The sequence below is a fragment of the Xiphophorus maculatus genome, chromosome 5 (assembly GCF_002775205.1).
Source record: "Xiphophorus maculatus strain JP 163 A chromosome 5, X_maculatus-5.0-male, whole genome shotgun sequence".
Taxonomy (NCBI): domain Eukaryota; kingdom Metazoa; phylum Chordata; class Actinopteri; order Cyprinodontiformes; family Poeciliidae; genus Xiphophorus; species Xiphophorus maculatus.
The window spans coordinates 800,482-824,268 of NC_036447.1; the positions used below are offsets into that span (position 1 = coordinate 800,482).

A 23,787-nucleotide genomic window follows, 5' to 3' on the forward strand; every position below is an offset into this window, starting at 1 on the left:
GTGTCTGCAGTCAAAGTGGGCGTTTCTCAACAGCAGCACCTGATTGGACGAGCAAAATGAAGCGCAACACGATTGGACGAACATGTCATCATAGGCCACACCTGATTGGATGAAGTTTGTTACTGAACGACGCAGCAATTGGGCCAAGATGAGAAATAAAGAAAAGCAAACTATTTTAGATGAAGTCATACAGGAATAAAGTTATAATATCATAATAATATGACTTTAATTTTATTTATTGATTGATTTTTCTTGGCATGGCTGTAAAACGTAGATAAACCAACAAGACAGATTATATTAGCGACGCCTCCATAACGTCTCTTAGAGAACTTCTGATTTCAAAATAAGAGCATCAACAAAAATCACACTGTTTAATAAATAAAAGTAGTGATTTTTATGTTTCTAAGTATGGAGGGTTAAATGTTGATGTTTTGTCATTGTTGTAAAAAGAAAATGTTTAGGTTCCTGGAATAATGTGTCACTGACACGAGGAGCTGAAAACCGAAATAAAAATGGTGGTTAAATTGTTGCTCAGTCAGACGAAGGCTTGATCTCCAGCCTCTTATTCCATTCAGCGTTTTACAGACGAGTGATTTCTGTCATGTTTCCGCTGCCATCAGCCAATCAGAGCCTGCGCTATGGACACGCCCACTACGGCTGCCCCGCCTCCACCATGTTGGGGCTCAGATGCTCCGCCCACCGGCCGGACCACGGCGTAGGACCAGACACGTAACGCCTCAAACTGACCTCTGACCTGCTGCCCGTTCAGGTTGCCCGAGTCGCACCTGCAGAGAGGAAGAGGAGGAGGGGTTAGTCTCCATTAACCCTGATGCCCTGACGCCAGGGGGCGCTGTTCGTAAAGTTACACTGTAAAAAATGAACAGCAACAGTTTGTTTTTAGTCCTTCATGAAGAAAAACTGGATGTTAGTTCTTCAGTCATTTTATTCAAATGGATATTAATGTCAGAGGTACAAACTAAATATTTTATTTCCCTGCTAAATATTCAGTTTACAAACTAAATATTTAATTTGCAGCAAAGTTTGTCTAGAAATCTGCAAAATCCAGCGTTTATTTTGATATAGACTTAAACATGTTTAGGAACTAAATATTTAGCTTAACTATTTAATTTCAAATAATAGATATTTAATATTTATATTAATAAATATTTAACTCAAGTTAAATATTAATCTACAGACTAAATATTTAGCTTTTGAATTAGATATTTAGATATTTAGTTTGAAACTCTGACATTTATAAATGTAGGAATAAAATGGTGAAAATATGACTGAAAAATGAAAAAAGAATTCTCTGACAATATAAATAAACTAAATTATTGTTGATTTTATTATCTTTTTGTGGGCTCTAGTGTCCCTTACATGTCAGTAGGCTGACAGGAAACGGGGAAGACATGCGACAAATATGGCCGGGTCCGGGAATCGAACTCGCGACGGCCGCATGGAGAGCTGAAGGCCTGGGGCCGCGCTGTCCCCTACGCCACCACGGCACGCCCTTGTTGATTTTTTAGGTGTAACATTACAAGCGGCGCCCCGTCCACCGCCGCTCTGGGTGCGCCGCCGTCACCTGCAGAACCGCCAGCCGGACTTGCTGTGGCGGATGCAGCCGCGTCGATGAGGTTGTGATGGTCGAAGGTACTGAACTAAATATTTGATCTAATTTAAACTAGAAATATGTAATAAATTAAATAAAACGTTTTAAGAAGCACTAATTTAAGTTATATTTATGTAAGTTTTATGACAGATTTGTCTGTGATGAACGGTGACCTCTGACCTGCAGGGATGAGGAGGTCATCCTGTAGGTCAGAGGTCAGCTCCGATGTTGTTTTGTTACTCATTCTGCTGCAAGTCGGCTCAATTTTGACGCGGTGAAAAACGGTTTAGGATTTTCAAAATAAAAGATCCAGAAGTAGTTCATTATTTCTTGCACGGCCCGGTACCAAATGGTCCGCGGACCGGTACCGGGTTAGGGGGACCACTGACTTAAACCATAGAATATTTCATTAAACAGGAGACACTCGTTTGTATAGAGAGTCTGTAAAAAGCATTCAGTCCCGACGATGATGATGACGAAGATGATGATGGTGATCATCTTCATCATCATCTTCGTCATCATAAGCTTTGGATCTCACCGTTTTTGAATCCGAAGGGGGAAAAGTGAACAAAGGAACGAGAGGGATGGAGTCTGCCAGACGACCTTATCGTTTCCGTGGCAACCGGGGTCGATAGCCAGCCTAAATAGGGCGGTGTGTTTTGGGAAAGCGGGGAGGTCAAGGTCATCGAGGAGACCAAGGTCATCGGGGAGACCAAGGTCATCGGGGAGGCCAAGGTCATCGGGGAGGCCAAGGTCATCGGGGAGGCCAAGGTCATCGGGGAGGCCAAGGTCATCGGGGAGGCCAAGGTCAGCGGCGCGGCTGCAGGAGGATTTCACCTGAAATCTTCTCATCGTCGACTCAGAGGTTCTTGAGGATTTCATTCCCAGTTTCTGGACATAATGTACTTCCGGTAAACAGAATAAAATATTTATCTGATGTTTTTGTTATTTTTGGATGGATAAAGTTGAACTTCCATAGTTTCTGATTTCTGATGATAAAAAAACATTAATTTTGTTTTCAGAACAGATGTTAGCTGGTAGCTTTTCTGTCTGGAGGCAGAAACTGCAGTTTTAAACAAATCAGTTTCTCTGTATTTGTTCATTTAATGTGTAATTAAAGGACTCAGACTAACTACCTTCAGAAATGACTCGTTCACAGAAACTCGGGTGGACCGGTTGGGTTTATTTTACCGCTGCAGCAGAAATGTTGTCAGCACCGTAATGACCAGATGGACCTGAAACTCCCAGCCGCTCCTGTTGGACTCGGACTCGCTGCTGCTTCCTCCCTTTACGCTGGGAATGACTGCAGCCAGCCGCAGCTTCATCGATATCAGAGCTGCCTTTGGTTTTAATGAGGAACAGTCGCCCTCTAGTGGCTGATAGAAGCAACACGTTTCAATGTTCAGTTTGACAAAAGGTGACTTCGGTCTTCTTGTATTGTTGTCAGCGTAACTGAACTCGGTGACAAATAAAACCAAGTCTGTAACTTCTGAAAATATATTTATGAGATTGTCTAGGAAACAAAATGCGACTCCGGTGGGACTCGAACCCACAACCTTTGAATCACCTCTCAAGTGCTTGACTAGAAGTCCAATGCGCTATCCATTGCGCCAAAGTTGGGGAACAATAGTCTGCTTGGGGGGGGGAAGAAAGGAAGGAAGGGGGAAGAAAGGGAGGGGAGAAGAAAGGGGAAGAGTGAGGCCGATCCCAGAGTCGCGAGTTCGATCCCACCAGTCGCCATACTATGTTTTAGTGAAAAGATTTCCCACAATTAATGTTTAAGTGTTATGAAGTAACGGCTGTTTTTTTGTATCTTGAAAACATTTTAAATGCTTTTTTGTACAGATAGTGTAGTACTGTAAACTAAAACCCAACACTTGTCATAAAAGGCTTTCTTTTTAAAACTTTGAATTGCTTAATTAATTTTGCTTTTTTATTCTGATATATTCAAATTAATGTGTTAAATTATACTGTATACTATATACTTGATGTATATTTTAATGTCCTTAATCATACCCAGTGCTTATTTTCATTTTTCCCACAAAACAGTGACTGAAACTAAAATTGCAAGTGTCTTTCCTAAAGTACTTTGAGTGAAGTGAATGATATCTTTTTTCTAGTGTATGCTTAAATTACCAATAATTCAGAATTTGAAGCAGCTAATATTTACTCACAAAAGACCATAGACCTTATCGGTTTAAAAGAACCAAATATTTATTCAACAATTAAGACAGTGAATTAAACATTTTTAGTTAGTCCCAAAACATTGTAGCATTTGGATGCAACACATTTCCATTGAAGTCTCCCATTTCTTTTTCTTAACCAAGAAATTTGTGGTTTGCTGAAGGACTTAAATCCTTTTACTGTATGGTTTGTTGAATTACTTTGTGTACACAATGACAATAAGAATAAATATCTGTATCATTAACCCAAAACAAAATAAACACACTATGAACTAAATAAAACTTATATACAGTGAAGTTATTTAAAATAAAGAAAATGTTTATTTTTTCTTTTTAATTTGTTCCAGCCACTGCTCTTTAGTGAGACTTTCATTAGAGGGACAGTAAATTTGCCCTCTATATTGGCTGTGTCCTGTTTCAGCTATTCTAAACTGCCCGCATTTTTTGCATGTGTTGTGCAAAACTTTGCGAGTCAATTTTCGAGGTTCTCTACCAGGTTGAGCAGGGGCTGCACCTGGAGACTGTGCCTGCTCCTCTTTTCTTTGGACTACGATGGATATTGCACAGTCGGACAAAGATGGTCTCCACCAAGCGGCAGCAGTCTGGCCATTGGGCAGATGGGGCTGGAGTGGTTAGAGCATGCCTCTTTACACTCTCAACCCCAGGAGTAAATTCTTGCCTCTTCTTGGGGGACCGAAACCTCCCAGTGTTCAATCTTTCTTGATGTCTTGCAGCAAATACCGTTCTCTGTTTATCAAACTCCAGCAGGTTCTGCCACAGAGCAACAATGCAGCTCACCTAAACAGGAAAATAAAACAATTTTACATTAGGACAACAATATGCAAGTGAGGTGAAAGGCGTGTGCATGTCTGCAGCAAGCAACAATGCATGTTACTGACCTCCTGGTTGGTCAGCACCAGTGAGGTTTTGCTCCTTAGCTCCACCAGATACTCAGCCAAGCTGTCAACTTTGTCCAGGCCTGGTACACCGGCCTCATCTAAACCCTGAGAAAACATAAATAATGTTGAAGTTATTTGAAGTTTTATTAAATTTTTCTTCAATTCTACAGCTTACTATGAATGCCCACCTCTGACATAGGCTCAGCAATGCCAGGCTGGGTGGAGGCAGCAGACAGGGTGGAGGGAGCTGGCTGGGTGGAGGGAGCTGGCTGGGTGGAGGGAGCTGGCTGGGTGGAGGGAGCAGACAGAGTGGAGGCAGCAGACAGGGTGGAGGCAGCAGGCTGGGTGGAGGCAGCTGACTGCCTAACGAGAAATAACGAGAAATGTACAATCATGTGAAGTATATACTTTATAAATCACTACATCAAAATAAGCACAAGAAAATGTTTTGTTCAAAAACTATTATAGTTTGTTGCCAAGACAGAATCAATAATATAAAGTATTGAGCAAACAAACAAGAACATTTACCCTTGACAAAGATGGAGGGGACCTCAGGAAACAGCGGGTGGCTGTTGCTGTATCTCCAGAATTAGATTGTGAACCCACAGACTGTGGGGTCAAAGAAGGAGGTGCAGAAGGAGGCTGCAGTGCAGGCTACCAAAACAAAGATATTTTAAGTATAAAAGTCACCATTCACCAGAATTGCAAGAGACAAGACATAGCTTCAAATTTGACTAAGAAGTGATTGTTATTAGATATTATTTTAAACCAGCTTACTTTAACAGTGTGAAAGCCACAGTCACAAGTGACAGACGCTCCAAAAAGGGTGGTCTGTCCCCGAACTTGCATGGGGCATTTTTCTATCTGAAACAGTGTAACATAATCTTATTAATGACAGCTACTCAAGTCTGTCCTTTTTTATAAACATATCTACACACACAAGTGAATGAAACAGTGACTTCACTTTACCTTCTGATAGATATCATGCCATTTCTTCTGCCTTGGGGCTGGTCTATTCCCTGCATTGGAAGGCCAAACCCCAGTGCTGGCAAATGCCTTAAGCCTTGCCATCCACTCCCCATCCCCCATACCTTTGTGGCTCTTTGGCTTGGTGCTCATCTGAAGATAACATTGGGAATTAGCAGAATCAAATTCCATAAACTAATGATGCACTTTGTGCACAACTAACAATGGGTATGACATAAAAGCATTTAAAAGTAAAATCAAAGCCATAGTTTTCTGTGCTAATTATGATGAGGTAAAAAAAAAAAACTATAACCCTCGATCGATCGATCGAGGTTGGTCTATATATAGGTTGATATCTATGTATGCATTTACATTTTAACTTAAAATGTTACTACTATATTATAAAATAAAATGTGTCCTTACTCTTGCACTCAGAACATGACATCATTATGTCGCCCTTTTATTTAACCCACAATATATTATTTTAGCTGATGTACAATTATAAATACGAAATCTGTTTGAACGACAACAGACAATAAACAATATTAATGGGTACTCACAGCAAGATCGTTTAGGTCGAGAGATCAATGATGTGATGACGAATCCTTCTTCAACGAAGCTAGGCTACTGACATCTGACTTTCAGAATCTTCCAACGGTTTTTATTTTTAAAAATAAAATTCGAAATTTGTTTTGTTTGTGGTGGTGGGGGGCGTGAGGGCGTCTGAGAGAGGGAGGGCTCACGGTGATTGGCCGATTTCCATTGTGAGCGCGGACATTGATAGGTTCGCATGTCGCCACGGTGATTGGCCGATTTCCATTGTGAGCGCGGACATTGATAGGTTCGCATGTCGCCACGGTGATTGGCCGATTTCCATTGTGAGCGCGGACATTGATAGGTTCGCATGTCGCCACGGTGATTGGCCGATTTCCATTGTGAGCGCGGACATTGATAGGCTCGGTCCATTATGAGGCGGTACGACATTGGCTAAACCGTTCAATGTGAGAATGGAGAGGGGCAAGCGCCATTGGAGGAGAAACACCGACTAACGTGAGCGAAGTAGAGCCATCCGGGCTCTGGGCGGGAAACACGGAAAACTGGATTCATTCCTCCAACATGGCGGGTTTCTGATCATGTTCATATTAAAAGTTCTGCTGTTAGAATCAGTTTATCTCTGGACTGGTCCGTTCTGTCTGCCGTTTCTGTTTACTGCTAACAAGCTAACAACTGTTAGATCACTTCCGCTTTTCTGCTTCAAAATAAAACACAGAGCGAGTGAAACTCCGCGATTTAGAGTAATTTTCTGAAATGACGTCAGCATTTAATAGACAGACGAGCCAAACATCATCAGAACAGTTTTGTAATTAGAAGTTTCCTTGGAGAAAAAACAAAGAAACTTTTATGAGATGTAATTTCTTTATATCACTTTAATCTGCTTGTGGAAGATTAATTTTTATTTTTTGTTCCATAAAATATGTAAAAATCTGAAATTAGTTTGGCTACAAACATCCTGGAGTTCAAATCTCTTCCTCATTCATTTTAAATTGCTCTATAAGTCATAAACAGCTTAGAATTATAAAATATATATCATAATATCCTGAACAGTTAAAATTGGACGGAAATTTCAGAAGTGAAGATGTGAAAACTGATTTCCTTCCTGTTTCATTAACTGGCATCAAGTGACTGAATCCTGACCTTCAGTCCATAAATGGTTCTGTTGACTTGATGCTCTGCAGAGACGAAGCAGCTGCAGTTCATGGAGTTACTGAAGTTTAACTAAACTAAACTAAACTAAACTAAACTAAACTTGAAACAGTAAGTGGAGAGTGAATCCACATCCACTGCAGTGAAAACAGAAACTCTGATCTGCAGTTTAGCAGCAGATGTTTATTTTTCTGCATGTTTTCAGGATTTCTAGAGAAAAATGAAAACTTTCACCGTATTTGATGCTTTGATTACATTTATAATGACGTTGTTTATCATAAATTAAACATTTTTAGTTAATCAGTTCAGTGTGAACATCACATTATTGCCTATTTGATGACAATGACAATGAGGAATAGAGTGTATCCCAGATAGAGTTTTTAGGAGGTCAGAGGTCAGTCATTAGGGTAACATCAGTGCTAAAGGCAAAAAGCTTTTCAAATCAAATCAAATTTTATTTGTATAGCACATTTCAGCAGCAAGGCATTCAAAGTGCTTTACATCATATCAAACACAGAAACACAAAGCAACACAGAGTCAACAATCAAAACACGACATTAAATCAGGCTCCATCAATAAATTTGTAATTGATTACATTTCATATACAATCCTAAACAGGTGGGTTTTTAGTGGAGTTTCATCCATAAAGGTTTACCTTACACACTCCTACTGTGTTATATGGAACAACATTCCTGCTGCTTTTATCGTGCAGGCAGTCTGGGCCGGTGAAGTTGGGTGTGTTTTCATTTCTGTCTCATGAAAATATGGAGGAAAAAATAAATTAGCACAACAAAGCAGAAGTTATTGGTTCGCTTGACGGAAGGTACATCAAAGGTAAAAAAAAAAAAAAAAAAAAAAAAAGAAGAAGAAGAATAAGGAGAAGAAGTGTTTACCTTTCTGCCTAAACGGGAAAGATAAATCCATATTGTTGCCATATTTAATCTGCGAAGCTAGTTCTTACGAAAAGAGGCTTTCCATGTTTCACTCTCTGCGCCGCTGTGAGCTACTGGTTAAAAACCGAAGTGTTCCGGGTGCAACAGGTGGCTCCGTGGCGCTACTTCGCTCACGTTAGTCGGTGTTTCTCCTCCAATGGCGCTTGCCCCTCTCCATTCTCACATTGAACGGTTTAGCCAATGTCGTACCGCCTCATAATGGACCGAGCCTATCAATGTCCGCGCTCACAATGGAAATCGGCCAATCACCGTGGCGACATGCGAACCTATCAATGTCCGCGCTCACAATGGAAATCGGCCAATCACCGTGGCGACATGCGAACCTATCAATGTCCGCGCTCACAATGGAAATCGGCCAATCACCGTGGCGACATGCGAACCTATCAATGTCCGCGCTCACAATGGAAATCGGCCAATCACCGTGAGCCCTCCCTCTCTCAGACGCCCTCACGCCCCCCACCACCACAAACAAAACAAATTTCGAATTTTATTTTTAAAAATAAAAACCGTTGGAAGATTCTGAAAGTCAGATGTCAGTAGCCTAGCTTCGTTGAAGAAGGATTCGTCATCACATCATTGATCTCTCGACCTAAACGATCTTGCTGTGAGTACCCATTAATATTGTTTATTGTCTGTTGTCGTTCAAACAGATTTCGTATTTATAATTGTACATCAGCTAAAATAATATATTGTGGGTTAAATAAAAGGGCGACATAATGATGTCATGTTCTGAGTGCAAGAGTAAGGACACATTTTATTTTATAATATAGTAGTAACATTTTAAGTTAAAATGTAAATGCATACATAGATATCAACCTATATATAGACCAACCTCGATCGATCGATCGAGGGTTATAGTTTTTTTTTTTTACCTCATCATAATTAGCACAGAAAACTATGGCTTTGATTTTACTTTTAAATGCTTTTATGTCATACCCATTGTTAGTTGTGCACAAAGTGCATCATTAGTTTATGGAATTTGATTCTGCTAATTCCCAATGTTATCTTCAGATGAGCACCAAGCCAAAGAGCCACAAAGGTATGGGGGATGGGGAGTGGATGGCAAGGCTTAAGGCATTTGCCAGCACTGGGGTTTGGCCTTCCAATGCAGGGAATAGACCAGCCCCAAGGCAGAAGAAATGGCATGATATCTATCAGAAGGTAAAGTGAAGTCACTGTTTCATTCACTTGTGTGTGTAGATATGTTTATAAAAAAGGACAGACTTGAGTAGCTGTCATTAATAAGATTATGTTACACTGTTTCAGATAGAAAAATGCCCCATGCAAGTTCGGGGACAGACCACCCTTTTTGGAGCGTCTGTCACTTGTGACTGTGGCTTTCACACTGTTAAAGTAAGCTGGTTTAAAATAATATCTAATAACAATCACTTCTTAGTCAAATTTGAAGCTATGTCTTGTCTCTTGCAATTCTGGTGAATGGTGACTTTTATACTTAAAATATCTTTGTTTTGGTAGCCTGCACTGCAGCCTCCTTCTGCACCTCCTTCTTTGACCCCACAGTCTGTGGGTTCACAATCTAATTCTGGAGATACAGCAACAGCCACCCGCTGTTTCCTGAGGTCCCCTCCATCTTTGTCAAGGGTAAATGTTCTTGTTTGTTTGCTCAATACTTTATATTATTGATTCTGTCTTGGCAACAAACTATAATAGTTTTTGAACAAAACATTTTCTTGTGCTTATTTTGATGTAGTGATTTATAAAGTATATACTTCACATGATTGTACATTTCTCGTTATTTCTCGTTAGGCAGTCAGCTGCCTCCACCCAGCCTGCTGCCTCCACCCTGTCTGCTGCCTCCACTCTGTCTGCTCCCTCCACCCAGCCAGCTCCCTCCACCCAGCCAGCTCCCTCCACCCAGCCAGCTCCCTCCACCCTGTCTGCTGCCTCCACCCAGCCTGGCATTGCTGAGCCTATGTCAGAGGTGGGCATTCATAGTAAGCTGTAGAATTGAAGAAAAATTTAATAAAACTTCAAATAACTTCAACATTATTTATGTTTTCTCAGGGTTTAGATGAGGCCGGTGTACCAGGCCTGGACAAAGTTGACAGCTTGGCTGAGTATCTGGTGGAGCTAAGGAGCAAAACCTCACTGGTGCTGACCAACCAGGAGGTCAGTAACATGCATTGTTGCTTGCTGCAGACATGCACACGCCTTTCACCTCACTTGCATATTGTTGTCCTAATGTAAAATTGTTTTATTTTCCTGTTTAGGTGAGCTGCATTGTTGCTCTGTGGCAGAACCTGCTGGAGTTTGATAAACAGAGAACGGTATTTGCTGCAAGACATCAAGAAAGATTGAACACTGGGAGGTTTCGGTCCCCCAAGAAGAGGCAAGAATTTACTCCTGGGGTTGAGAGTGTAAAGAGGCATGCTCTAACCACTCCAGCCCCATCTGCCCAATGGCCAGACTGCTGCCGCTTGGTGGAGACCATCTTTGTCCGACTGTGCAATATCCATCGTAGTCCAAAGAAAAGAGGAGCAGGCACAGTCTCCAGGTGCAGCCCCTGCTCAACCTGGTAGAGAACCTCGAAAATTGACTCGCAAAGTTTTGCACAACACATGCAAAAAATGCGGGCAGTTTAGAATAGCTGAAACAGGACACAGCCAATATAGAGGGCAAATTTACTGTCCCTCTAATGAAAGTCTCACTAAAGAGCAGTGGCTGGAACAAATTAAAAAGAAAAAATAAACATTTTCTTTATTTTAAATAACTTCACTGTATATAAGTTTTATTTAGTTCATAGTGTGTTTATTTTGTTTTGGGTTAATGATACAGATATTTATTCTTATTGTCATTGTGTACACAAAGTAATTCAACAAACCATACAGTAAAAGGATTTAAGTCCTTCAGCAAACCACAAATTTCTTGGTTAAGAAAAAGAAATGGGAGACTTCAATGGAAATGTGTTGCATCCAAATGCTACAATGTTTTGGGACTAACTAAAAATGTTTAATTCACTGTCTTAATTGTTGAATAAATATTTGGTTCTTTTAAACCGATAAGGTCTATGGTCTTTTGTGAGTAAATATTAGCTGCTTCAAATTCTGAATTATTGGTAATTTAAGCATACACTAGAAAAAAGATATCATTCACTTCACTCAAAGTACTTTAGGAAAGACACTTGCAATTTTAGTTTCAGTCACTGTTTTGTGGGAAAAATGAAAATAAGCACTGGGTATGATTAAGGACATTAAAATATACATCAAGTATATAGTATACAGTATAATTTAACACATTAATTTGAATATATCAGAATAAAAAAGCAAAATTAATTAAGCAATTCAAAGTTTTAAAAAGAAAGCCTTTTATGACAAGTGTTGGGTTTTAGTTTACAGTACTACACTATCTGTACAAAAAAGCATTTAAAATGTTTTCAAGATACAAAAAAACAGCCGTTACTTCATAACACTTAAACATTAATTGTGGGAAATCTTTTCACTAAAACATAGTATGGCGACTGGTGGGATCGAACTCGCGACTCTGGGATCGGCCTCACTCTTCCCCTTTCTTCTCCCCTCCCTTTCTTCCCCCTTCCTTCCTTTCTTCCCCCCCCCCAAGCAGACTATTGTTCCCCAACTTTGGCGCAGTCGGTAGAGCATCAGACTTTTAATCTGAGGGTCCAGGGTTCAAGTCCCTGTTCGGGCGGCCGCTTTTTTTATTTGTTTCTGGAGGAAAATGAGCTGAAATGCAAACCGAGACGCTTCAGGTGTGAATTTCAACCGTTTCAATGAATAAGTTTAGTTTAGATCCAACTGTCAGGCATTTTACTCTGATGGTAATATGTTGTGTTCCTACTGTCAGACCTAATATTTAGCACAGGAATATTTTTAACTTGTGCTCATGATCTTAGCCAGTAAAGTTGATTCTGGTGTCAAAATGTTAAATTATTGGGCTGCCATCAGTCAGAGATTAAACAAACTGAAGTCTGAGGAAACCTTGTCATGTGACTGCAAAGTTTTTTATTTTTATTTTAAATCAACTCAGAGGTAATAAACCTTCTGATTCTTTAATGATTCTGACAAACAGCTTGTGAAAACCCAACAGTTTTATTAGATAAATATTAAATGATCAGACCAATAAAACTAAAGCTTTTTAATTCTGGATGTGATCAATCCAGAAGGTAGTCTGGGCTCCTTTTGCATTAGTTCCTGCATCGCTGCAGCATGGCTGAACCCGTCCCCATCACCGGGTCTCCAATGTTCTGTTGTCGTTACCATGGAGACCAAAGCACCAATAATGAGACAAACAGGAAGCAGAACAGAAACACTTTCTATATAATAGAAATACTTTTAATTTTATCACAGGCATAATTGTAAACAAGATATTTAAAAATGCAGATTTCATTTTTGTCATCATTCAGGTTGTTTCACACCACACACACACACACACACGCATGCACACACACACACACACACACACACACACGCATGCACACACACACACACACACACAGAAGAATCAGACTAAACACAGAAAAACAAGATGTGACTAGAGATTCTTCTGCTTTAAAATGATCCAGACGGATTCGCCTCCAGAGCGCACACACACACCCTGACACACACACATACACACCCACACGCCCGCCCACACACACACCCACACATCCTGACAGACACACAGAAGTTCTGCATTGAGTGGGGAGGGGCCATGTTGACGATGATGATGATGATGATGTAGTAACTTCTACCTGGACGAAGCAGAGATCCTGGAAAACAAACAGATTTACATTCAGCACCATGTTTGTCTGAGCGCTGAGGAAGAGCGCTGAGGAAGACTCACTGTAGCTTGTCCTGCAGCAGCTCCAGCCTCTGCCGATCCACGTAGCGCGAGAACAGAGACAGCAGGTTGGGAGGCGTGAAGAGGGGCGGAGCCAGCGACGAAGACGGGACGCCGAGCAGCTCCCTGGTCACCGAGAACACCAACTCGGTCCTGGAGCGACACAGAGGATGACGAGGACGACAAAGAGGCAGGAAGCAGGACCAACCGTCGGCGCAGACTCACCATCGATTGTCGTCCATGAGCTGACAGTTTGGGTCGGAGCTCTGCATGCGCTCTCCTTCGCTCAGGATCAGAAACAGCAGCGTCACGCCGAACTGCAGCCGGGAACCAGAACGAGAAAATATGTCGACTGGTTAGTTTTTACAAGCTTATGTAGAAAAGTGTCACAACGCCGCCGCCATGTTGTCTCCAGTTTAAAACTGAAGCTGTTTATGGTTAGCATCAGGATGAAAACATTTCCTCAAATATTTTAGTGACGGTTTGTTACAAAGATTAGAGATGAATTATTGTGTCTTTAAACATCCATTATTGTCTCCATTTTGTTTTGATTCTGTTTGTTCCTGCTAATGAAGATAGCTTCTGCTAACGGCACTAGATGCTGCTAATGGTGCTAGCATCATTAGCAGCGTGCTAGCATCATTAGCAGCGTGCTAGCACCATTAGCAGCGTGCTAGCACCATTAGCAGCGTGCTAGCATCATTAGCAGCGTGCTAGCATCATTAGCAGTATCACCTAGCCAACGTAGTAAACAGTGGGTCGTGTTTGTTTTAGCAGGAATCTCGTGTAAAACGGTTCATGAAAACTTTGAAGCGACTCGCCTAACGTTCGACTCGACTTCTCGACTCAAGTTCGCTATAACCTACCCAGCATGCATTGCACAGGTCAGGAAAATGGCGGCAACCGCTGGTGAAAAATATGTAATTCAGATGTACAATTTTTTAAGTAATTATGAGTTTTTCTGTTTTTCTTTTTTTTTCTCGTTCATTTCTTTTATTTTTCAATGTTTGGATATTGACATCCATATTTTTAATTATGAGTTTTTTATGTATCATATTTTACTTCAGATACAACATGTTGAACTAATATTCAGCTCCACCATCCATCAGAGATCTGACTGGTCCAGATGTGGCCAACTGGTTTCCTCCCACTAACAGAGGCAGCTGCTGTATTTGAACAGAAGAGCGTTCCCAGCAGCGCCCATCGCCAGCCCGGGTCTGAGCCGCCGCCTGTCCTCCATCGATGCGTTACCTTGTTCTGCAGCGCGGCGGCCAGCTGGCCCTCGCCGCCCTGCAGCTCCTGCAGCAGGTCTGTGAGGGCGGAGCTGGACAGAGACTGGATGACCGCAGAGACCGGCTCCACCAGGCAGCACAAGGCCTGCACAGGGCAACAAGCAGCTTTTATTTATTTAAAACTATTTTACAAAGGAAACAAAAGCATAAAAATGATTTTACAAGATATACCAAACTTGTTGTTAAAGATATTTTTTCTGTCTTAGCTGCAGGTTTTCTGATGGCGGGAAACAAAGATGGCTACCTGGTCCTGCTTGTCCTTCTTCGCTATGGCCGGGAGGTTGCGTGCGATCGCCATGACAACGGCAGCAGCCTGCGCCGCAGGCAGGAAGGGGAGGAGCCTGGCGACGAGCCGCTTCCCTTTCCGCACCGACATGATCATCACACACTGCTCATCACTCACCCTGAGGAACACACACACACACACACACACACACACACACACACACACACACACACACACACACACACACACACACACACACACACACACACAGTTCATAAAATCATCCACTCATCTGTTTGTTATTTATTGTCACAATAAATTCCAATTAATGATATTAAAATAAAATCCTCTCTGTCTTGATTAGATTAGTTTGACTATTTTCTCTGCTGTTCATTTAATTAAAGTATCAATAAATATTAATTGATTTTAAAATATGATTAAATATAATTACTGTGTGAAGTTTACATACAAATCAAACTGATTTGTAAAGAATATTTTTATAAAACAGTCGAACAAACAGAAATCATTTAATATTCATCATGACAATATTACCACAAAAATCAGGATAAAATATCAAGTCAATATCACAAACACTACTATTCATCTATCCCTGTATAGCTCCCAGTCCTCCCAGTCCCACCAGTCCTCCCAGTCCCACCTGTCCTCCCAGTCCCACCAGTCCTCCCAGTCCCACCTGTCCTCCCAGTCCCCGTCCTGCAGTGAGTTGCTCAGTTGCTCCGTGTTGCTCTTGTGTTGCTCCAGCAGAGCGTCTCTGTCCTCCTCTGGCGTTTGGACGAAGCGTTTCTCAAAGTCCTGGACCTCCAGCAGCAGACTGAACATCTGGAGGGACGGGAGCCGATCAGAACTTATTGATTCCTAATCGATTCTCACCAAGTTAGGAAATAAACTCAAATTCAGAATATGATCCTGCTGCATTCGGTTCAACCTAAATTAAATTCGGCTTAAACAAAAAGAATCTGTGATCAAATGAACTGAATTGACTGTAAATGTTAATATGAGGTGGAGATTATTGATGCATTAATACAGTAAAATCTGGAGCGTGTTCGTTGCAACGTCAAGGAAAAACGCTACAGGAAGCGATAAGGAACTGAGCGACTGTCTGTCGGAGACGTGCTGCAGCGCCCCCTACCTTCTCCACGGTGTACAGCACCTGGCGCCTCTTGTTCCACACCTGCTTCTCCCTTTTCTCCTGCAGGAGGACAGACAGAAGGACTCAGGACAGGCCAGGCTGAGGGACGTCTTCACCTGGACGGACGTTCGGACCCACCTCGTCGTCGGAGCGGGTCGTTACCACGGCGTCGATCATCTTCCTCGGGTTGTTGACGCTGGACACCGTCAGCTTCCCCAGAGATCCTGCAAACTGAACTGCAGAGGGACACGCAGGACGTCAGGAGACACGGAGGACAGGAGACACGGAGGGTCCCTGCTGCTCCTCACCTGGCCGGTAGGTGTGCTCCACCTTGGCCACCTGCGGAGTGATGAGCTTGGTGGTGTGCTCCTTCCTGCTGCTGTCTCGCTCCTTCTCCTGGCGCTTCTCCATCTTCTCATAGTAGTTCTGCAGGGAGACAGAGAGACGCTGCAGATGGACACAAAGAGACACCTGTCTGTCCACCGCAGCACGACCTGAAAGGTCACGACCTTCAGGCTGTTATCAAACAAAAACAACCGTGATTAACCCAAAGTGGAGCAGAACCAGAACCGTTTGGTGACAGATTACCTGCTGATGTCGTCAGAACCTTCAGGTTATTTTAGTTTTTTAAAGGTCATGTGACCCGGCGATCAGGGCGGTTCTACCTGGTAGTAGTAGTCGTCCAGGTACGGGTCGGTGCTCTGCAGCTGCATCATCTGGATCTTGGTCACCCACTCCTTCTCCTTCTGGCTCATCAGGTTGCTGTACGGGTCCCGGCTGCGGCGGTCCAGCCCGGTTCTGACCCGGTCGCTGCAGAACGAGCAGGTGATTCTGAGAACGGCAGCTTCTAACGCAGCTAACGAGGCTAAGGAAGCTAGCGTGCTCTCACCCGCCGCGGCTCTGCATGCGCTGCGTCAGCATGCGGCGGTGCTGAGGGTGGAGGTGCGTCGTGTTGTGCCTGATGGGCGGCGTGTGGTTGGGGGGGCCGTGGGGAGGCGGGGGGCCCATCCTGTGGCCGTGAGGAGGAGGGGGACCCCCGAAGAAGGGCCTGAACCCGGCGCCGGCTAGCAGGGGAGGGCCGGGGCCGCCGCGAGGAAAACCTGCCACCTGGTGGACGGAGGCAGAACGTTTCATAGAGCTGCAGTTACTAAGGAATCAACTGGAAACAAACCGGTCCAATCAGGAGCCAGAACACTGAGGTACAAACAGGAAGTGACCAATAAGTAACCAGGACACAGCAGAACCACTTCCAGGAAATCTCCAGGACAAATCAAAACGGTTTCCAGGAAATCTCCAGGACAAATCAAAACGGTTTCCAGGAAATCTCCAGGAAGGAGCAGAACCCTTGACCCAGATAAATGTTCTGGAGCAATGCTTTGTGTTTAGAGGATAAATAATCGGGTCTCAGGCTGAACTCTAATGTTCAGAACCAGAACTTCCTGTGATCCACAATTAGTCCGGATCCGTCGTTCTCCAGGGTCCAGTTCTGGACGCTTCGGACCAAAAAGCTGAACAGTTCCAGAAGAAATCAGAGAAACCTGAATATCTGATCTCTAAACAGCAGAACCAGAACCAGAGAACGGATCATCCCGGTTCTGCTGGTTTTCTTAACCGAAGAAAAGAAAACAAGCTGTCTATGTGGGTCAGAACCTTTAAACCGGGTTCTTATCGGGTTCTCTGATAGAACTGGAAATGAAAGCTGAATCAGAACCAGTGCTTGGTTCTGTCCTGGACCCAGAGTCCTGCAGAACAAACCTGTTTGGTTGGATTCTGTGGTACCGACCTGGGAGTTGAGCAGCTGAGCCCGTTGGAGCTGAGACAGAACCGGGCCGACTCTGGGAGGGAACGGACCGCGACACAACGGAGAGTTCTGAACAGAGCAAGGAAAAGCAACGGGTCAGAACCAAGACAACGGGTCAGTTCTCCACATCAGGACCGGAACCAGAAGATGACAGCAGAACCAGCAGAACCGATTACAGGCAGCAGAGGGACGACTCACGGCCATGTTGAGCAGCGTGTTGGGGGACAGGCGCTCAGGGAACGGAGCGGGGAACCGGTGCTGGACCGGGGCGCGCACATGAACCGCCGTGGGGTGGTGGACCTACACACACACACACACACACACACACACACACACACACACACACACACACACACACACACACACACACACACACACACACACACACACACAGCTGGAGACTCAGAGGAACACGCCGAGCGTCTGTCTGGATGCGGCGTCCGTCGCCGCGGCTCACCTGATGGTTCAGGCTCATCGGGTGTTTGGGCGGCGTCCCGATAGGCACCGCCCTCACCGGAGGAGAGCCAATCACAGGAGAGGAGGAGCGGGGGGGTGGGGCCCTCTCTGACAGGTCGTGACCTTCGTCGCTCCTCCCCTGAGGAGGGCGCTTTGGAAGCCCCACCTCCTTGATGATGGACATCAGTGGACTGTCCTGAGGACGGAGCAGAAGATGGAGCTCAGTGCCGGTTCTGGTTCTGGAAGGAGAAAGGCGTTTCTCTCACCTCCATGTGTGTGACGAGTCCCGGCGTGACACTGACCGGCCCGAAGCCCATGCTGTTGTCCCAGATGCTGTGAGAGTTCATCTGTGGAGACGAAGTGGGAAAGTTAGACCTAAAGGTCGATCCGATGACCTTTACTGCGAACATCATCAGAACTTTGCTGCTTCCTGGAGGATCGGTCCAGTTTCAGCTCAGGAAACATCCGCTGCCAGCGCCGGGTCAGGCATGTTCCTACAAACCTCCATGGTTAAACTAAACCTACCAACTCCTACAGAACCAGCCTCAAGTCAGAGTAAAACCTGTGAATCTTTCAATCGACTGTTTCTAAGGCGACGCTTCAAAACCAGAATAAAAACATGTAGATGGAAACACAAGAATCCAAACCTCAGAACAGGATCTGAACATTTACTGGACCAAGTTTCATGCAAAAAAAGTGAAAGAGACGTTTAGTAGAAAATGTAGCGCAGTGCCTCAGGACAAACTGGTCCATTTGGATGATTGAAGCATCGAACCGTCAGAACCGACAGAACCGACAACGAGGGAAATGGATTTTCTAAAGAGTCTGAGTGACGCAGGGAGAATGGATTATTAGAGGAAATGTTTAATCTAACCTGGATTATGAAGATAAAACAGCAAGCGTCCATCGGCTGCTGGTTCTGAGTTTTGGACCAGGTGCTACTGGTACCGTTGGACAGAATTTGGACTTTAATCTGAAAGGTTTTTTGCACTAAACTTGATTCATCAAAGCAAAGGATAAACACCAGCCGGTTTAGATAAAGCCGCTACCATGAGGAGTTTTTATTTGGCCAACCTCCATGGAAACATCATGAGTCATGTGATCAACAACAGGATGTTGCTACTGGCGGAAACCATGAAGAAGACGACGACAGGAAGTTGATTTTGCAGCCTGTTTCTTAATGTTTTATCTTGTGAATAAACTCATTCGTGTGAATTTAATTGTGTTTCTTATTAAATAGAAACATTGTAATTATGAAATTGTGTTTTTTCTATGTTAGCCGAATATAGAATCATCGTATTTGTAGCGGAAACGCAGCTTCAGGTGATTCTGCTCCACTTCCTCTGCAGGCTGAGCGACGGCGTGAGGGAAACGAGGAACGGACCTGGGCCATGGGAGCGGCTCCTCTGCGCAGGAGGTGCTGCTGCTGCTGGTAGCTGAGCACGGAGGAGGCGGGCAGGCCTGCGGGACAAACACCTCAGCTTAGAAAGTGTCCAAACAGGAAGTGACCCGTCACCAGGTGACCTGCTCACCTGAGGCGGGAGGTCCGGGGGGCAGCTGGTGCTTGGGGGGAATGGAGGCGGGCTGCTGCAGGACTCTGGGCTGGTCCGGACCCCGCGGCGCGGACAGAACCGGCCCGGCCGACCCGGGGGCCGGACCGCGCCTCTCTGCCGCTCCGACGCCGGCGACGGCCGGGTCGGCGTCCAGAATGAAGCGGGCCAGAGACTCGGCCAGGTCGCCGCCTCCCGACCGCTCGTCTGCAGAGACAGAGAGACGGGACATCAGAACCTGGAGCGGTCCGCTTTCAGGGACGCCGGCGGTCCAAACCCACCTTGACCCTGCGGCCCAGAGGAAGACGAGGAGAAGCAGAGCGGAGGGAGCCGACCCGCGGCGGCGGAGGAGGCGGGGCTTGGGGAGCAGTCCCCGCCCCCCGGGCCCCGCCCGGCGCCCAGCCCGTCCCGCTCATCCAGCTCCGCCAGGCGCTTGTGCTCCTCCTGCCAGTCGTCATCTGGAAACACAGAGCAGCTTTCATCCCAGAACCACCACAGAGGAGAAGAAGAAGAAAGCGGCGCCTGCTCACCGATGGCGCCGGCTCCAAACGTGTCGTCATTAAACTGATCGATCTCATCTTCCTCGTCGATCAGCCCATCATCCTCTTCCTCCAGCGTACAGTCGTCATCCAGGGACTGAAAGCAGAAGAAGATCCTGGATTATTGTTCATCCTTTAATAATCTGGTCCAAACCATCAGCAGATTAATCTGACATCTCTAAGATCTTATAAATAATCTAAAACTGACCATGAGACCTGTCGCAATAAATCAATCAAACGAATGATAAATTAAAATGAGATCAATAATTTCCATTTGCATGATTTATTGGTTTTATCGTTTTCCTCTTTGTTGGATGATAAAAGTTTTCAGTCTGGTGTTTTGGTCTCAACTAAAACTTTTTTAGGACAGTTTTATTTACAGAAACTTCATTTTATTTATTGTGTTTGTTTTGGACATTTAAAATGTTTTCTAGTTTTGGTGTTAAATGTTTATTAGAATTTAAAGTTTATTGATCTTTGAAAATGTGTTCTTTCATTATTATGACATTATTATTATTATTATGTTACTTAAAAATGGTCTCAAATAGTGATGCATATTGTCGTTTATTGCTATAATTAACATCCAGCAGAATTTATGGCGGCAGGCCGACATGAGACCTTTGACCTTTCTGCTTCATGCTGGTTCCACCGGATCCATCATGATTTATTGGTTTGTTAAGACGACACAATTTTCACCAATATCACAAAATCTGTCAAGATTTGATTTGATTAATTTTAATTCACATAACTGACCTGATTTCATATCATGTTACTGTTTCATTTACATCCAACTCACAAAAAACAACTAAAACACGATTTCACCGTTTTCTCTTACCGAATCAAACACTGAAATAAAAAACTAACATTTCTAAATAAATGCATCTAAATCTGATACAGGGCGATATTTACATTTTGCGTTGATGTAACTGAATTGTTAATCATTTAACTGTAATAATAATAATAATAAATAATAATGTGACATTTTACTAAAAATAATACATTAAAAATTAAAAAACAGATTTAGAAGGAATTTTATCGATTTATTGGTATCGATCAATGATGTTACATCAGTACTGATTTCCTTTGCTTTTATTTATTGTTTGTATTTGACAAAATTTGAGTAGTTAAGTTTTTAAATCTAGTTTTATAGAAGCTTTGTTTGTTTTTAGCAGGACAAATTACTGTGCAGAAATAACACATGAAATTAATTTATATGTTCCTGCCAAATAAATGAATAAATTTGATGTTTGGTTCTGCTGTTCAGTCAGAGCCGGGTTCTGGACCGAACCGGGTCCACAGACATCATCGTTCACCACAACATTTTGTTTACCAGGACAGATTTCTGCTTTAGCATCATTTTACTGTCATTATTAATTATTTACTATTATTATTTGATATCATCTTTAATATCAGAGTCATTTTTCAAACTGCTGTAAGTTTCTGTTGCACAAACTGTTTAATCATCTGCAGAATCATCACATTTCATCTTCTTTCTCCTTTCTATCAGCCTGATCGATGTCCAATCAATAACTGATACACTAATGATCAGTTTATGCTTTATTCAGCTGTAATTATTGGGGAAAACTGGAGGTAATTAAAGCTGCTGAATATAATGAAATGTTATTATAAATGACTCAGTTTTGTTTATTAAACATTATAATTTATATAATTATTAATCTGGTAAAACATCAAATATTTTGACATTCAGGATATAAAAATAAAACCAGACATTTTATTATCAGAGCCTCAACATTGGAGCACATTTTTAAATCTGCGATTCTTCAGTTCAGTTTGTTACATCAGCAGCTTAACTTTGATGAAAAATATTAAAATAAAGCAGCAGAACAAAATAATTGTTGCTACAGACGCACTAAAGAAATAATGAATTCATGATTTTTTCCACTGGTTGGACGACTTTTGATCTGAAATTAATGTTTGTTTGAAACTAACATTAATACCAATAATACTTCATTAGGTCATATTAGGATTTGAAAATATGATCAATTATTGCAGGTTTCCTGATATCATATTCCAGGTTTCATGCGTCCAATAAGATATTTTCCCGGTCCTGATGCGTTTGGGATTTTTCTCCTGTCGGAAAACAAAACTGTGTCTAAGTATCAAACATCAGCCTCTCCAGCAGCTGGAAGCACATCAGATCCTCAGCATGATGCTGCCACCACCATGCTAATCATTAGCTAATGTGATGTTTGAAAGCCTCCCAACAGTTTTACCCTAATTGTGTCCAAACAGTTTCATCTTTGCCTTTTAAAACCATAAAACTGTCATTCAGAAAGAAGCTTCAGTCCATCTCCTTCCAGGTCAAACTGGTGTTCTGGTTCTGGTTTCTGATCAAACCAACTGATGAATGATTGTCTCAGCTGTCCGGTTTGGGTCAGATGTTAATATCTAAACAACAACTCCAGTCAGAATTAAACCAGAACCGTTCTGATGGCTGCAGACAGGAACCTGTGGAGATTACCTGAGGAACTTTATTTTCTGTGATTTAAACCTCCACACCAGGTTCTAGATGTTTCTGCACCAACAGAAACATCTAAAGTCTGAATCAGAACCTCAGCAGGTTCTGCAGAGCTCTCATAGTGAGTCATATTTATAACTCAGGTGTTGAACCTGAAGAACAAGCTGTTGATATGTAAACGGTGTCCTGCTCTGAAAGACTGTAGTTTCCATGCCTGTTAGATCATGTAGCACATATTAAATGTATTGATTAGCTGAGGCTAAGTAGCTGGTATAAGTTTTGATTTTTAAAACAACTAAAGCAGGATAAAACCCTGCAGGAGCCGTCCAGGACCCCTGACAGCCTCCAGGACCAGTTAGCCTCTAAGCTAACACTGCCGTTACATCACGCTTTGAACCGGAGACGGAAAACTTTATGAAACCAGCTCCTTCTAGCGGCGTCACGGCAACTCTCAGAATCTGGCCCGTTATAACACAGGCTGACCCATAAACCCACCGGTCCGTCCTGGGCCATGGCACCGGAGAACGCACGCCGTCACTCCGCATGAAGCCAGCAGGAAAGCGCGCTGCTTCACAGGCCGCAGGTGGCATTGAGGACCAAACAAAAGGGAATGGAGGACATTTAAACCCCGACCAGGCCAGATTCCCCCTCAACACCTTCCTAAGGCCCCAGACTTCCCGTCCAGAACCGGACCGGAACCGATTCTCAAGGTTAAATCTCACCTGAAATCGAAACATCTATCTTCTGGTTGTTGGGAAAAGGAGAGCATCGGGAGCGAGGAGGCGCGTGACTGACGCAGCAGGGACTCCGTCAAGCTGAGTGAAGCTGACACCCCACCCACCTCAAAAAATTCAGCAAATAGTCTGAGTGGTTAGTGCTCCGTTAGTGCAGGTTTGTGCCGTTAAAATTTTCGTTTGTGCAGCTTTCGTTTTCGAGATATTAAAAATTATATTTTAGGTCATCCAGAGTTCACCATCCCCCCATGTTGCTCCAAAACAAACCAAACTGGGCTACTTCGTTAGTGCTCCGTTTGTGCAGGTTTGTGCCGTTAAAATTTTCGTTTGTGCAGCTTTCGTTTTCGAGATATTAAAAGTTATAATTTTGGCCGATGACGTCACCATCCCCCCATGTTGCGCCAAAACGAACCAAACTAGGCTACTTCGTTAGTGCTTCGTTAGTGCAG

The 23,787-nt window shown here is 43.3% G+C and overlaps 3 protein-coding genes across 7 annotated transcripts; 1 reads left to right on the top strand and 2 right to left on the bottom strand.

Annotated features, from left to right (window-relative positions):
• Positions 1-3,254: 3,254 nt before the first annotated feature.
• Positions 3,255-6,616, bottom strand: LOC111608540. 3 transcript variants are annotated; one of them, XM_023333329.1, is made up of 7 exons: positions 6,218-6,616; positions 5,661-5,810; positions 5,469-5,555; positions 5,220-5,345; positions 4,880-5,050; positions 4,692-4,796; positions 3,255-4,590 (listed from the first exon to the last, which is right to left on the bottom strand). In XM_023333329.1, the coding sequence occupies exons 2-7, from the start codon at positions 5,808-5,810 to the stop codon at positions 4,282-4,284; spliced, it is 948 nt and encodes a 315-aa protein (XP_023189097.1). In that variant the 5' UTR covers positions 6,218-6,616; the 3' UTR covers positions 3,255-4,281. The 3 variants fall into 3 exon arrangements, 2 of the variants coding, with proteins under 2 accessions (XP_023189097.1, XP_023189096.1); XR_002752729.1 differs by having other exon boundaries at positions 3,256-4,590; positions 4,880-5,054; positions 5,661-6,616; XM_023333328.1 differs by having other exon boundaries at positions 3,256-4,590; positions 5,661-6,616.
• A 1,900-nt stretch (positions 6,617-8,516) lies between these two features.
• LOC111608530 lies at positions 8,517-11,881 on the top strand. 3 transcript variants are annotated; one of them, XM_023333305.1, is made up of 7 exons: positions 8,517-8,918; positions 9,326-9,475; positions 9,581-9,667; positions 9,791-9,916; positions 10,086-10,256; positions 10,340-10,444; positions 10,546-11,881. In XM_023333305.1, exons 2-7 carry the CDS (start codon positions 9,326-9,328, stop codon positions 10,852-10,854), a joined length of 948 nt encoding a protein of 315 aa, XP_023189073.1. In that variant the 5' UTR covers positions 8,517-8,918; the 3' UTR covers positions 10,855-11,881. The 3 variants fall into 3 exon arrangements, 2 of the variants coding, with proteins under 2 accessions (XP_023189073.1, XP_023189072.1); XR_002752726.1 differs by having other exon boundaries at positions 8,517-9,475; positions 10,082-10,256; positions 10,546-11,880; XM_023333304.1 differs by having other exon boundaries at positions 8,517-9,475; positions 10,546-11,880.
• An 860-nt stretch (positions 11,882-12,741) lies between these two features.
• Positions 12,742-23,435, bottom strand: patl1 (PAT1 homolog 1, processing body mRNA decay factor). Its single transcript, XM_023334316.1, has 20 exons — positions 23,327-23,435; positions 20,117-20,222; positions 19,868-20,044; positions 19,569-19,793; positions 19,421-19,497; positions 18,303-18,383; positions 18,038-18,232; positions 17,779-17,880; positions 17,563-17,649; positions 16,669-16,886; positions 16,445-16,589; positions 16,088-16,205; positions 15,918-16,015; positions 15,780-15,839; positions 15,324-15,469; positions 14,648-14,807; positions 14,363-14,488; positions 13,337-13,428; positions 13,115-13,264; positions 12,742-13,040 (listed from the first exon to the last, which is right to left on the bottom strand). Exons 1-20 carry the CDS (start codon positions 23,339-23,341, stop codon positions 13,019-13,021), a joined length of 2,400 nt encoding a protein of 799 aa, XP_023190084.1. The 5' UTR covers positions 23,342-23,435; the 3' UTR covers positions 12,742-13,018.
• Between the last annotated feature and the right edge of the window lie 352 nt (positions 23,436-23,787).